This window comes from Lissotriton helveticus, chromosome 12 (genome assembly GCF_964261635.1).
Source record: "Lissotriton helveticus chromosome 12, aLisHel1.1, whole genome shotgun sequence".
Lineage (NCBI taxonomy): Eukaryota > Metazoa > Chordata > Amphibia > Caudata > Salamandridae > Lissotriton > Lissotriton helveticus.
In genome coordinates this window covers 456,799,549-456,815,648 of record NC_136073.1, presented here as the reverse complement: position 1 = coordinate 456,815,648, position 16,100 = coordinate 456,799,549, and the positions used below count along the sequence as shown (strand labels likewise).

The following is a 16,100-nucleotide window of genomic DNA, read 5'->3' as shown; positions in this document are numbered from 1 at the left end:
TTAGCTCTCAAATAAAAAACACAGGAGGTGAAGAATGAATAGGTCAGGGGGGAGTCTTAAATGTAAAACAGCAGGGTCGACCTCAAAACAACAATCCACTCACATTCAAAGATGGCCCCAAGGAAACCAGACTGCAGCAGATCTGTAACTCTTATATGTGGAATGTGTGGCAAATGTCAAGTGATATTGATGGGCCCTAGCCTCTCCAGGAGAGCATAATCAAGAGCGTAGGAGCTGGGTAGACAGCCCATCTCTGGTGTACATGTGCAGTTCTTTGCCACAGCTTTGCCTACAGTCTTGAAGAGTTGTCTCTATCTGCCCACTACCAGATATCATGTAATTGACTTGCTTCAGTGAGGTGAACACTAAGGATCCTTCTAGCTGCTCCAGTCAGCAGATGTGAATTTAAAACTAGGCATGCACTTGACTGTAGAATGGATGAAGAGGGTGGGCCAAAACTAGGTATACCCCTGCTCTCATGTACCCAAGCACATACCCCTGCCCCCATTCATGCACACCACATTAAATTTAGAGGACAGGTGGGATCAGTCATGAGAGACTACACAGACTTTACACAGGGAGAGCCAGAAAGACCCCCAAGTACTCCAAGGAAGGTCTAGTTGTTGAAAGTAAAATTTCTCAGGACCATGTGCCGAAGCTAAGCGATGGTAGGGAAGGATGCAGTGTGCTGACTCTCTATGAAAGGGGAGTCTTTCCTATGGCGGAGTAGCATGTAGTGACTCTACAGCAGGTGGAGTAGGTCTGAGTACCAGACCTGGAGAGGTCAAGTTGTAGCTACAAGGAGTGTAGGGCAATCGCGATCTTTGGCCCTGCAACTTCAGTTAGAGTTTTTTCAAGTGCAGAGCCATTACATAATTCTTTATACAAAAATTGCATTCTCTGGCAACAGATGCACATTACATCTGTATTCATCATCTCATCAATCCTGGAAGTGTTGACATTTTTTTTGAGATTCTGCTAATAGGCTACTGTTTTACACTCAATTAATTGATTTGCCCATAGTTGGATAATTTAGATTCAGAGAGTGAACTCTGAAAACAAATGCCTGATCTTTGCAGCGCCATTGACACGTGCCCCGGACTCTCCCTTAGTCGGCCTGAATTTTTAGTGTGGGTGCAGTTCATTTTTCCATGGTGTAAACTGACCACAGCTTAGACCACCAAATTTTAAGCGGAGGGAGCTGCAAAGTTTCCAGAAGTGTTCTATGGTGAGCCTTGCAGCCAATAGTGTATGTGTGAGAAGCTTCCTAGTCATATTGTTAAGTGGGTATTCAGAGCCCTCTCAAGGTCTGAGGTTCCAGCTTCAGATAGATCTTTAATATGATTGTGAATTCTTCTAGTATGTTTTTCCCAAATTTTTGTATGATTTCTGCCTGACCACCTCTTTCTCCACACCCTCTTCAGAGCTCATCAAATCAAAATATTGCATGTACATGAACTGGGGTCAAGTACCAAAGTAAACAAAGGTTATAGCTATTCTTTTGCTGTCCCAGGCTATATGATTAGCCATCAATCTTCCATGATTTGTATTTCTAATTCCATTTGACATCTGGTTACCTATTAAGGTTTGGCAGTTTGCGGTGGATTGCTTAGTTATCCTTACAATACAGAAAGGCCCCTTCTAGTGTCGTGTTCATTTAAGAGAGACTCAATGTCTAGCCTCTAGAGGCTTAGATTTTGCTCTCTCTTTGGGTCACTCAAAGAATTACTAGCACTTTTCTAAATTGTTCATTATGTGGGAGCAGCTGTTGACATGAGATTAACTAGCTTGGCTGCCCCCTATCAAAAAGATCCCCTAATGTTGGCTCATTCATTCTCTGAAGCCTCTGTTCAGCTGACTCAGTGGAATATCTGGGAATTGGGATCAAAGGTACGGGAATGTAGTAACACCACCCCTCCTGACTATTGAGTTTGAGTGTTGCAATATGATACTGATGCAGTATAGAAGGGACACTAAGCTTCAAGCTCAAGGAGGCAGCTAGGTCAAAGCATATAAAGGAAGTTCTCCTGTGCGATGGGACCTGTTATGTTATGTGGATTTGTAAAGTGCCGCTTATCCCCCGAAGGGTATCAAGGCACTGGAGCAGGTGTGTAGGTCATCTGCTGGGTGTTAGTTGAAAAGCCAGACATTCAGCTTCTTGCAGAATTCCGGAAGCGAGGAGGAGGCTCTTATGTGTGTGGAGGGAGAACGTAGAGGGAGGTCATTCCAAGTTTTGGATGCGAGGTAGGAGAAGACCAGGACTCCTGTTCTACTTTTGCAGATGTGAGGTGTGTGTGCGAGAGAGAGAATGAGGCAGAGCGTAAGTCTCTGGTGAGATGATGGAAGTGGAGACAGCACTGAGGTAAGCTGGTCCTATGATGTGCACTGCCTTGTATGCATGTGTGAGGAATTTGAATTGGCAGCATTTGTGCATCAGTGGGCAGTGGAGTTATTGAGGTGAGGGGTGATGTGGATGCGGCGTGGGAGGTCCAAGATGAGTCCGGCTGTGCCTGTCTGGATGGTCTGGAGTCGTGATCAGGTGGTTTGGGTTGCCAGCATAGTGTGTTGTCGTAGTCTAGTCTACTGGTAACTAGGGCTTGAGTGACGGTACGCCTGGTGTTCTTGAGGATCCCCTTGAAGATTTATCGGAGGATGCACAGTATGTGGATGCAGGAGGAGCTAAACCGTGAGGCCATGTTGAGTTTATCGTCTAAGATTCCCAGGATTTGTGCGTGTTAGAGGGTGATGGTATTGGGCCCAGCTCTGATGGCCACCAGGTGGAGTCCAAGGATGGAGTTCTTGTTCCCGAAGATCAGCACTTCTGTCTTGTTCGAGCTTAGTTTTTGCAGTTGTTTTTTATCCATTATGCTATGCAGCTCAAGCATTTGGTGAGGTTGTATCGGGTAATGGGGGACTTGTCTGACATTGAGAGGATGAGGTGGGTGTCATCGGTGTAGGAGATGATGGCGATACTGCGAGATCTAATGATGTCGGCGAGTGGTGTAATGTACATGTTGAATAGGGTGGGGCCGAGAGATGATCCTCCGCAAATCATGTCCTTGGGCTCTGATGTGTAGGAAGAGAGTCTGACTCCATTTGTTCTCCCTGTGAGGAAGGAGCATACCTAATCGAGGGCTAGACCTTGGATGCCTTTTGCGTGTAGTCTTTTCATGAGGTTGGGTTATGACACGGTGTTGAACGCCGCTGAGAGGTCCTGCAGAATTATGATGGCTGTTTCTCCTCAATCTAGAAGGGTGCGGATCTCATCTGTGGCGACGAGGAGTGCGGTCTCTGTACTGTGGCTGCTTCGGAAGCTGGATTGGGAGTGGTTGAAAAGGTTGTGGATCTCAGTGGTTGGTGAGTTGCTGGCTGATTGCCTTCTCTATCATATTCGCTGGGTATGGTAGTCCTGAGATTGGGCAGAAGTTGCTCAGTTTGTTGGGGTCTGCTGACGGTTTCTTGAGGAGAAAAGTGACTGCAGCATGCTTTCTGTCCCCGGGGAACATTGTGGACTCTATAGAGGAGTTGATAATGTGAGGAAGGAATTTACAGGTCACAGGTCTTCCTAGGTTGTAAATGTGATGTGGACATGGGTCCGTAAGGGCCCTGAAGTGGACCATTTTCCTTTTAGAAGTGGTATCTTCCTTGTTAATTGTTCTCCAGTTGGTAAGGTGTCCGACCGAGTGATTAGCGTGCAGCTTGCTGATGATGTTCGCAGGTTTCCTATGTTTTTCGAAGTTATTTCATATCTTTTACATTTTGCTGTTGAAGTAGTTTGAGAGGTTGACGCAGAGTGGCTGGACAGGTGTGATGGAGTTGGCTGACGCTTCTGGGGTGGTGAATTCCTAGTTGAGGGCAAAAATCTCTTTGGTGCTATCGGAGCTAGCTTTCATCTGATTTGTGAGGGATGTTCTCTTGGCGTCTCTCAGGAGGAGGTAGTAGTGCCTGAGGGCTAGTAGTGCCTGAGGGAAGCCTTGAAGGTTGCTCTGGCATCAGCGTTTGCAGTATATTTTGGAGTCCCGGAGTTCTTCCGTATACCAGAAGGCCTGTTTGTTGGTTCTGCAGTGTTTGTGGGTTTCGATGGATGCCAGAGCCCCAGCACAGTTAAAGGGCCACTGGTTGAAGTTGGTCATATCCTCAGCTAGCTTGGTCATGGTGCTGGGTTGGTTAGTTTCAAGTGTGCTGCGCAACTCAGTTTCCTTTTGGGTTAGGAAAGTGCCAATGATGACACAGTGAGCTAACTGGTGAGTACCTACCAGCAGCTCCCCCGGTGTTGCTTACGTGAGGCACTTTCTTGACTCACCTCACATTTTTAGATCTGTACACTGGTCAAAGTTTTTTGGGTTACCGGTCTGCTTTGATTAGTTTTATTTAAAAAAAGACACATTTGGGGGGTATATGACTAGATAGATGTAACTGTGCTCCTTGCTGTGAATCGGCTTCTCCCTGGGGATTGGAAGGGTGGGTGGGGGGGCAAGAGGAGGAATCACTTGTCTCAATCTTCTTGCTATTTTGCTCAGTGAACTTGATTATGGCAGCGTGCTTTTCGTCATGGAGGTGGAGAGATCAGGCTTAATCTGCTCTTCTGGTCTTCATATTATTATCTGGCTGCCTCGTTGTGAGTACCCACCTTTCTGCTGCAGCGTAGTTGCCTCTGTGACCAACCTACCACCATTTCAGGGTCCTGGGCCAGGAAGCTCAACGGAGACACATCGTCTGGTCTCCTCCTAAGCCACCACCTATTTGTACTATTATTTTCTGGAGACCCTCAGTTAAATGGTTTGAGCCTCTGGTAGAACAGCAACTAGGACTTTCCACAAACAGAGGAGGACCTGGTCCAAACCCAGCAGTGCAGCAAATTCTCCTGAGCAGGTGAGAGTTTAGAACCCGGGGAGCCTGTGCTCCTGGGTGCGGACACTCCATCTGTTGTATGTGACAAGGTCTGCCTGGAACATGTGGCCTGTTGCCAGGTGGTGACATTAAAACTCATGCATCTGAGAATGTGACCTGGGATGTTGACCAGATCAGAAGGGGAACCAGATGCGTAAAAAATCCCAAGACTTCTGTTCGCTGCCAACAAAGCTGCATTGGACTCTACATTCTACAAAGGAGCAAGATATGCTAATACTTCAGTTGCATCCCAGAGGTGGGTCGGAAGCGGAGGGTGAAGGGAGAGGGAGCCAACACCGCTGTGATGGTGTAAGTGGCACTGAGGCATAGATTGCCACCCAAAATGCATGACTCACTGAGGTACTGTTTTTTTGGTGGAGGATGAACACACAAACCGGCCCCCGATTATAGAGTCAGGAAAAGAACCAGCAGGGCCAACATAAAAGAGAAGATAATATTCCACACAAGGTGGGCAAGAACCTTGTACTTGCCTCCTGGCTCTGCTTTTTAGTGATGAAATCCAGAGTCTGTTTGGGGATCGGTGATTCATTACTCTCCAAGCAAGCTAGGCACACCTAGAAAGACCTCTTACTGATAGCAGGACACACTGCAGATATGCTCCCGATGATTGCTCCCCAAGCATAAGAAGCAGGGGTTCTACAGGTAATTTAATGGCAAAGGAAGTACATGCACTGCTTGAAGCCAAGACATTCCAGCATGAGCACTGGATCTGAAAGATGAAAACGATGACAGGAAAGATCAGCTTAAAAACTGGTGTAAGAAAATTGACTTGTGCCAAAGAAATTGTTTTCAATCTACACCATTCGGCAGAAAAGGTTGACAGGATTTGAGCACGTGCTGGGATGGGGAACACATGTATGCATGCATGGCATGGGTGCGGAATACTCTGTACTAACACAGCTATTGAAACAGTTTTAGTCCCGCCACTAGGTGTCACGGAAACACAAGTTGAGAAAGAGGTGGAACATAAGAGTACTTCATATTTCCAGTACTTGCCTTACCTTTCTGGAATTCGACCTTGGACTCCAAATGAAGGAAAATGTTGCTTAGCCTCCAAGCATGTTTTGCAGTGTGTAGTGCAGTAGATTCACATGCTTTGCATACTTCTGGCACCTAGTTTTGGGCTCGGATAGTACAGCTTGTTTTCCTTCCAAAGTCACAGTGCTGACTTCTTCACACTGCGCACAAGCACTGATTCCACCTTAAACTGTTTTTTTTCCACATAGCGGGTGGAAGGGGAAAATGGAGTGAAGAGTAAGACTACTGTAGTGTGTTGTGTGCACTGTAAACTTCTAAAAAGGTGATAAAGAAAAAAATGTTCCATCATTTCTGACTTCTGAGAAGGAGGGAAGGTACATGTGAATCTAAGAGCAATACACTCTACCAACAGATGCTTACAATATTTTCTGTTCACAGCTTGTGTGGCTGCAGATACAAAGCTCGGCATTGACTGTCAAAGCAGTTTCTCCGGCAAACAATGGCTAGCAGCCAAATGATGCAGATGTTTGGAACTGTTTTCAGAACTACGTCAGGCCAATCACAGTCTGTATATGGTCTAATATATCCACACTGTAATGTTGTCTGAAGGTGTGTGGAGTGGATTAGGCAGCTGCCTTGCAGGTTTTTGTTCATGTGTTAATGGTATGTTACCTAGAAAAGTCATGGCGACTTCCTTCTTTCTTTTTCAATCAATCAATGCCCACTTTATTTGATTTTTTTGAGAAACTCATAAAAGCATACAATAAAAACGCATCTATATTACTGTAGTGAAAGTGGCGCTCTTGTGATTTGGCACCCTATGATGACCCTCAACTACCACCATTTCAACTGACTTTAGTGTGTTATTTTACCTTAGCCTGGATATATGAGACGGTCCTGCATATGCCTGCTTCTCTTCTGTCTTGTAATCTTGTTGTCTTTTAGTGAGAGCTGTCACAGAGTAGAACAGTACATTTCTTACTATTGGCTTTGACATGGCCTCATGTCATCTTGCTTTCTGACTTTGCCGTACTTCTGCGTGCACAGCAGTTCCTGCGATTCATATTCAAGGTCTTTCAACTCCTCACTTGTTTTTCGCACCTCCCCGACCAGAGTGAACTGGATATTATCTGTAGAATGTGCAATTCTGCCTCGAAGTCAAAATACGGGAGCTTGGCTAGCCCCAGTCTTGGCCTTGACGCAGATTGGTACAGCCGGCTGGGGTTTTTCTGATGAGAAAGAGGCAAGGTTTTCTAGAACCTTCATCTTGCGTTTAGTAATGATATTTAAGCTGGGAGCCAACGGGGGCCAGGGGGAAGTTCACCACAGAATAGATATATTGCTGTAGAGATGACAGAACTTGAGTCCTGATTGAAACTCCTTCCTGGGCTGTTGACGGACTTTCTACAGCTTGAGCTGGCAAGGATGAGGCAAATTCAATCGGTGAGGTTTTCCTAATCACTCTTTCTCTGGTATATATATTTTCCACTCTTTGCTATCTGTACATACTGCATGTTATTTTAATTGTTCATTTAATCATTCATTTGACAATCTGAATTTACTGATTTATTTGGCTTACCTTTCTGAACATTGCATTAATCAACAGTTTTTGAGTCTGCCATGACTTATATGTTCGGCCTGCCTTTTTAAAATGTTGCATTAATTAACTTGTGTGTATTCTCTTAAAAAGCACCTGAATTTGCCTTTTTGCCTCCCGAATGGGAGTGCTGTGCAAACATGTATTATTTAGAGGTGCAGTAGTAAATTTGCCTCCCAGAATGGGAGTGCAGGGTTTGAGTGTGGCTTATTGGAGAGAAGTCACATTCATTACAATTACATAGTTAAAAAGTACATGGAATAATATTAATGACAGATTACTCAATAATATAGAATTTGATTCCAACATTATCTACAGTTTCATAAGGCAACTCTGACAAATTTCATGTGAAAATAATCTTTCTGCATTTCACTATACTTTTTAAAAAGGATGCAATTGACTTTGTGAAGCATTCATTTTCTAAAAATTGCAGTGATAAAAACGCTGGTCTAGATTGTCTCAGAAGCATCAATCTTAAGATTGGTAAAATCCATCTCCTTCTTTGCATTACATAGAATTTGCAAAATAAAACCACATGCTTTGTCGATAGCTGAGACTGTTTATCACATGGGCAACTACTTAATATTGTGGACCAATTTTTTGTTTCTGGAAAACTTATCAGATGATGGAAAAATTCAAATCTAAACGGGTTAGTACAAATCTATCATAACCACTTAATTAAAGTTTTAAATACAGCTCTATACCGTTGGGTGGTTAATATCAATTGATTCGATTGTACCGAAGGTTTAGTTGCCTCAACAGCAAATCTGTTTACCTCCAAGTGCGTCATGCAATATATTTTAAAATGCTTTCTGGAGACGGAATTTAGAGATCAAGGATTTCTGTAATATTCAGGAAGGTCAAGATCCTTCATACGTTTTAAAACATATTTTAGCCATGGGATCTCGAGAGCCCGATCGAACTTTAGGCTATCTTTTAGGATATCATGATTAAAAGTCGTTTTTGGGGCAGTCCAAATCCTGTACCACAAAAGGACAGGTTGGGCTTTTGTTAGGTTCCTTCTTACTTGTAGCGTGTGACCTGGGAGGTACAGTTTAAACTTGGTATAGCAAGTTTGGATGCATTTTATGATCCACCTTGCAAAGCCTGGTTTTGAAACAGGGTGACCATTGTAGGGTTTTGCAAAGGCTACAAAGATGTGTTTAAATTTAAGGAAGAACTTCGCTCTGTCAATGAAATACAGAAATGCCTGCTTGTTATACAAGGTGTGTAACACCACCTCTGCTACTGAATCAGGCAGTGGGAAGCACACAGGTAGCTCAATAGTTTGGTTAATGTGAAAAGGTGAGACTACCGTGGGGAAGAACTTAGGATTGGTCCTATAGACTACCCTGTCCTTGTGCTCCTGACTGAGTAGTTCCTGAATGACGAGAGCGTATAACTCTTTTATGCGCCTGAGTAAAGAAATGGTTGTCAGAAAGTCCACCTTCCACAGAGAAACTGTAAGTTGGACGGGTGCAGGGGTTCGAAAGGCAGCACCATAAGCCTTGTAAATACTACTAGATTCAACACTGGGGGTGGGGATATTCTAGTGGGTATTACCCCTGAATCCCTCCATAAATGCCATCCATAAAGATTCTGAACAGGGACAAGTGTTTTCTGTTCTGCATGTATGCTGCCACCACAGCCAAGTGTAGGCATACAGACGTAAATGGAAGACCTACCTTCTGAAGGCGTAAGAGGTAACAGATGGTATCTTGAACCATGGTTTTGAAAGGGTCTAGTTGCTTGTAGATGCAGCAGTGGAAAAGCCTCTTCCACTTGCCTACATAGCAGCCATGTAGGATCTAGGTGCCTGATCTGGCTACGTTTTGTCTGAGAAGGTCCAGTTGGATTGTTAGCTTCTCAGGGGGAGTGGTGGACAACTCCAGGAGCATTAAGTACTGCCTCATTTTCCTCACTGCAGAAGGGAGGTGTGGGAGAGGTGAACAAACACAGGGAAATGATTCCTGGCAGTTCATCCATAGTGCACTGCACATGGATTAAGGGTGTAGATACCTGCAGGCAAAGCCTGGACACTTTTGTTTTCGGTGAGGATACAAGGTTGGTGGATGGGGCTCCCCACTGCTGGTAGTACCTGAATAGAACTTGTGGGTAGAATTTCCAAAAGTGGACTTGTTGATTTAATCTGCTTAGCATGTCTGAAAAGTCACTGTCCACCCAGAAAGCTGGTCTTCTAGAAGATGGATTTTGTTACAGATTGCCCTGCGCCAAATCTACTTGGCTAGTGCAGACAACTGGAGGAAGTGGGACCCCATGTTTCTGTATGTAATACATGATTGTTGTGTTGTTCGTATTTGAGGGGACCACGTTGCCGTGGACAATTCTGTAGAAGTCTTCAAAGGGCTAGGTGGATGTCTTGGGGCTGGGTGCCGGTTGGGCTGCTGAGATTCCGGAGGGACCCGCTTCTTCCTCTTCAATGCAGAGCAGGTCTGTTCACCATAGATGTCAGGCATCTCGGAGGAGGACTGCTGCTGCATTTTAAAGTGTGCTCAATGCCTTCCCCTTCAGTACCTCAAAGTCTTTTTGCAGTGAAAGGCAAGACACAACTCACAGAAAAATTCTCGCTGGGGTCTGGGGAGAGGCAAAGGTTGCAAAAGCATGCAGGTCTGCCCACAGATATTTTGCTTTGCACCTTTGACAAAATTATAAGGGTGCGTGTTCCATTACCCCTTTCCTGCCTGCATACTCCGAGAGAAGGTTTGTAGAGATCCAAATAGACTTGATCGAGTTGGGGACCAGCGTATCAGCTGCCTGTGCATTAAGGCAACCCTGTTGCAGTCAACAAAGGTAGAAAAGTCTTCCTGTCAGGAGGACTGTGTACAATGATTGTTATCTGAGTTTTTGGTCTTGAGGAATAGAAAAGTTAGGTCGGAAAACCAGACAAGGAGTGTGTCAATCTCGGAGCCATTGCTGAAAACGTCCCCACCTGATGGCAGAAATGTGGAGTCAGTGCCAATGCGCATTGTGGATGAAAGGAAGAGTCCCAGCACATCCTGTGACTCGATGCTTCTTCAAAGAAAACAAGGTGCAATGTCTGAACCCAACCCAACACTAGGTGGCAGGAGTGTACAGATCATGTGTATCTACAGCAATCCAATCTACAAACACAGTAACTGTAGGGAGCTCTCAGGACCTTGATATCATTTTTAGGTCTCGCTGAGCCAGCGTATGCGCTGCTCGGAGAGACATTTAGTAGGTGAGTTTTGAAAGTGCTACTGGCTGGCCTAGCGATTGTGTTCAAGCGAGCGTGCACGTGCGCAGCCGCCATCTGTCTTTCACGGGTCATTAGCACCACTCGGTTGCACGTCTTTCGCTTTGATCGTGATCGCAAGCACTTTTGCAATACAGGCTGCACTTCTTTCGTTTTGATCGCCATGTGGAGCCCATTGTTTGTTTACGAGGCAAGATGTTTTCAATATTGCTCTCTCTTTAATTGGGAGCCATTGCGGTAAGTTTGTGCTGGGCTTGTTGGATCGTACAACTTCAGACCAATTAATAATTTTGAGCTTTATGTAGTTTTATGTGAGCTGCTTTGGAGCGGCCTTCATTTAGGTCACTGCAATAATTGAGGCTTGGCACGACCTCAGTAAGGATGGTGTTTCATCTGTTTCTGACGAACATCCAATGCTGCTTGCTACGAGATGTGCACACTCCTTGCAGTCTGCTCCGTCTCAGAATATGGGTAAGCATTTTCTTGCTATATTATATGTTGACGGGTATCTATCCTGAATTGTAGCAGTGGCTTCCTCATTGAGAGGCACATTTCAACCTCAAAATGTTATACATTAGCCATATAAACACATTGGAGTGTCAAAATGATATGACTATCTCCATCCATTATGTGTAACTGTGAATGGCTGATTATTATATTTTCCTGAACGGTGATAAAAGTGAGATAGTACTTATTGTTCCTTAAGATTGTGAGTGTCTTGCCCTAATTGGTCCTCTTTCATTATGGATTCTCCTTCCAACTTAGTCAGGACTCATGGAGCCATTTTCTGTACAAAATTGTCCTTTGACCCCATCAATCAACCCTGTGATCAAATATATGGTATTCTACATTTGCTGTATCTGTGGGATACTTCTCCTCAAGGTCGACTAGCCTTTGTCTTAGCAGTGCCTCATGACATTGTTTACTGAAGTGGAGCTAACTGATGTGCGTTAACAACAAATAGTTCTGTTCTGTTTACATTATTATGCTTAAAATTACTTTGTTGACTGACAGTCATACAAAGAATTATATTCAAAGTACTTTGCCTATTTCGCAAAGGCATGCATGATACAGTTGTCGATTACTATTCCGATGCATAATGTAGGCACTGTCTCAATCTCAGGTGTGCAGTTGAGATTCAATTGGTATGGTGACCAGCTTCCACACCATTAATGTTCCTCCCTCTGGTACTCTCCTCCAGTGTATCTTTTTCAACAAGCATTGGCATAGCCAATAGGTCTCGCCTTTGGGACCTTATAAGTGTTTAGCCATGCAACAGTTGGTATTGTTGCACCAAGGATATTGTGCTGCATAACTAAATACTTATAAGGCCCCAAAAGCGAGACCTATTGGCTGTGCCAAAGCTTGTTTTTAAGTTTTAGAGGACTGTGTGATGACACCCTGCATATGGTCCAGGTAGATCTGTAAAGATGGTGCATTAGTGATGGGAATTCTAGATAGGCCAGAAAAGAGGAGAATGGTGCTGGTGGCAAAGACCAGAAGGAGACCATCAATCAATCAATGGCATTTGTAAAGCGCTGCTCCCTCTACAGAGGGTTCCTGGAGCTCAAAAGCTGAAGAAAAGGAATGGCTACTCAAATCTACACTTGGTTAAAGAGCCAGCTTTTTTGCTTTTTCCTGAAACAGTGCTCGATTCGGCCATGTGGAGATGGATAGGCAAGGTATTCGAAAGCCTGGCTCACAGTACCAAAAAAGGCCTGGCACCCAGACGAACCTTGGCAAACCGCAGAATGCGAATGTGTCGAAGGTGGTTAGATCTCAGGGATGTCTCCTATTGGTACCGGCAGAGTCTGGTTTTCAGGTGTTCAGTGTTCAAAGCGGATGAAGGAAAGAGTTTGCATTTCCATATCAGATACTCTAGATTTTTAACATACTACAGATTCCCCGGATATACTGCATCATTAAAAAAAATGAAAGAAGAGAAACCATTTTTAAAAATGAAATGCTGCTATTCAAGCAATTTGACTTGTGTATTCACACTTATGAGCAAATAAAAGAAAGTGGTACGATAATGAAAATGCTGTCTGGGTATGAAAGGAATTATGAAATCACTTACCTGACAGAGCTAACTTAAGAGCCTTGAATACTTGAGGCTTTTGCTTGGAGTTCATATAAAGGTTGGACAGGTCAATCTTCTGCGATGTTGACTGGACAAACAGAAATGCACTTCCCACCCACACAGGAAAGCTTGCGTCCATCTCCTGCACCTACAGAACATGCAGTGAAACAATGAAGTAGCATGGGCCTGGGGGCGGAGTTCACCCTGCAGTGAGTGTGTGGTAGCCATTAGTTAGGAGTATCATGCATAACCATTCAATACTTGTACAAATGGTGAGATTTAAGCAAATATCATCATGCATTGGTTCCTTTGACACCAGCCAATCAACATTAAATTACGAAAAACAGTCAATCTTTATTTATTTATTTTATTTAAAAGGTTTTATATAGCGCTACTGGACCTAGGAGTATCAGAGCGCTTTACAGACAGATAAGAAGAATACATATCTAGTACACATGATAAACATAAGAACAAAAAAACAGCTAGAACAAAATAGAACACAGTTACAGGATGAATAAAAACTGGCATGTGAACAAACATATCAGATTGGAAGAAGAGATTGAGGAAAGGGAGTAAATTAAGGGTAGGTAGGGGGATGAGGGTGGATAGAAAGATAGGAGAGAAAAGGGGTAGAGTGAGAAGGAGGGGAGGTTGTATGAAAAGAAGAGAGACTGGGTGGGATTGAGGAGAATGCAATGAGGACTGAATCAGAATAGGGATTATTCGGTGCCCCAATATTTGTTTAGAAGAAGCACCTTGAGTCTTTTTTTGAAAAGAGGGTAGGAGGGGTTGCAGCGGAGATCTTTGGGGAGCGAGTTCCAAATCGTAGGGGCATTACCAGAGAATGAACGTGATTGTGTCTTTGTACAATTGAGTCTCGGGGGGATGAGGACGAGGGCGTTGGTGCTTCTCAAGGACCTGGAGCACCCAGCTTTTTGTAGTTTGTCAGAGAGGTAAGAGGGGGTGTTCTGGTGAAGGGCTTTGTGAGTAATACATGCCAACTTGAAGGTGGATCTACCTTCAATTGGGAGCCAGTTAAGGTTTTTGAGGATAGGAGAAATGTGATTGAAACGTTTACAATCAGAGATGAGTCTAGCAGCCAGGTTGAGGACAGATTTGATCGGGGTAAGGTGGACTTTAGGGGTGCCAGCAAGGGTGGCGTTACTATAATCAAGTCTGGACAGTACAAGAGATTGGACAACAATTTTGAAATTGTCTACAGGAATGAAAGGTTTGATTTTTTTAAGGTGGAGAAGGGAGAAGAGAGCACCTTTCACGGCATTTTTAATGTGTGGGATGAGAGTAAGATTGTTATCAATGCTGATGCCCAAGGATTTTGACCGAGTTAGAAGTGGAGAGGGAGCAGTTGAGTGCATTGATGTCATTGATCCAGATTTGAATGGGCAGAGAGCAGTTTTGGGGGTGAAAAGAATGACTTCAGTTTTTTTGGGATTCAATTTGAGATGGTTGAGATGGAACCAGGCTTGGACTTTATTCAAGGTATCGTAGAGGAGATGGATGTCATGGCGGGATTTAATCTTGTAGTAAAGTTGTACGTCGTCCGCATAGAGGTGATAACTAATATTAGCTTGTTTAAGGATGAGGGTGAGTGGTTCCATGAATACATTAAATAGGGTAGGAGAAAGGATAGAGCCTTGAGGGACCCCTAGTGAGACAGGTTGAGGTTTGGAGAGGCAGTGATTGAGTTTAATTTGTTAGGATCTGTTTTGGAGATAGGAAGAGAACCATTGGTGAACAATGCCCTCAAACCCAAAGCGGTCTTTAAGAGTATTAAGAAGGGTGGGATGGTGGACAGTGTCGAACGCCGCAGAGAGGTCAAGGAGGATAAGGAGGGAGGATTAACCTTTGTCAAGAGAGCGATGAATGTCATCAGTGATACTGAGCATGGCAGTTTCTGTGCTGCAACCTTTTCTAAAACCAGATTGGAAAACGTCGAGGAGATTGAAGGAAGTGATATGTTTGTCTAACTGGAAAAGTACACATTTTTCAAGGGCTTTGGAGAGGAAGCGAAGATTAGAGATAGGGCGTAGGTTGTTCAGGTCATTGGGATCAGCGGTGGGGTTTTTAAGGATGGGAGAGATTTGACCAAGTTGAAGGGATGCAGGCACGCAACCCGTGGCAAGGGAGGAATTGATAATATTTGTCCAGATGGGGGCAATGATGTGTTTAAGTTCCTGGACAAACTGGGCGGGTAGAGGGTCATTGGTGTGAGAAGATGGTTTGAGTTTAGAGATAATATTGAGGACAGTAGATAGAGAAACTGGTCGAAATTCCGTCCAGGAGGCATTGTTTTTGGTAAAGGTGTCTTTAGCGATAGGGTCAGGGTGGACAAGAGTTGGTATGGGTATAGAGGGGTCGTGACAGAGGGGCATGTGATGTATTCCTATAGGTTCTGTATCGATCCCCCTATTCCTGACTCTGTTCTGGTTAATAAGTTAACTAGCAGCCATCCCATGATGCAGAAACCGTTATCTGATGAAGCCACACCACGGTACAGGAACGTGTTATCTGATTAGGTCATAACGCTTGCCATCTAATTAGACAAGCAATATTCCTCCAGCCCCTGATAAGGCATACGGAGTTCTCAAAACAAATCAAACCTATGACAACCTGGGAAAAACCCTGCGGCCATTGTTTTGATTTCACAGAGAACTTCAGCAAAAGAATGTGCTAACGACCAGCTCGTATGACATCCTTATTGACTTATCTATGTCCATCCTTACGTCAATCTCGGCACCTTACAGGTATAAATATTACCGGTATTGCCTTAAGCAAACACACGCGGTGGTGACGAGATCGGAGCAGCCAGACTTGCCGAAGCCCAGAGCAGAGCAGACCCAGCTGGCGCAGCCCCGCCTTCCTGACGCGCTGAGAACGAGACGCTGCTTTCTCCTGCCGAGAAATCCAGCTCCGGCGCTTCCGGGTCGCAGGCAGCCTGGAATATCGAGACCAGAGACGAGAGATACCATCCCTCATTCATCCTAGATTCCAGGTACAGAACTGAATAACCCCTTGCAGAGAATTCTTGAGTCAGTCACTTGGCAAAACAAACTTAACTTAAACTGCTACTTTCTATTCCAGCCCACGTATTAGGCTTAGGTCAGGTACACCGGGGTAGGCGTAGTTAGAAACACCAGTTGAGTACGATTAGTCAAATGTATATGTGTATGTATCTATTTTATTCATTTTAAACCACCTTATGGCTTAGAAACCATATAAATGTTTTTACAGTATTATTTTATACTCCTGCTTTTATTGTATGCACTTTACTTAACCAT

General features: G+C 44.2%; 1 protein-coding gene across 1 annotated transcript in view; it reads right to left on the bottom strand.

The window, feature by feature from the left end:
• Positions 1 to 16,100, bottom strand: part of TRADD (TNFRSF1A associated via death domain) — a 177,660-nt gene that overhangs the window by 78,694 nt on the left and 82,866 nt on the right. The window contains exon 3 of the mRNA XM_078671044.1: positions 12,799 to 12,949. Coding sequence (XP_078527170.1) covers positions 12,799 to 12,949 — 151 coding nt within the window. The remainder of the gene's footprint in view (positions 1 to 12,798; positions 12,950 to 16,100) is intronic.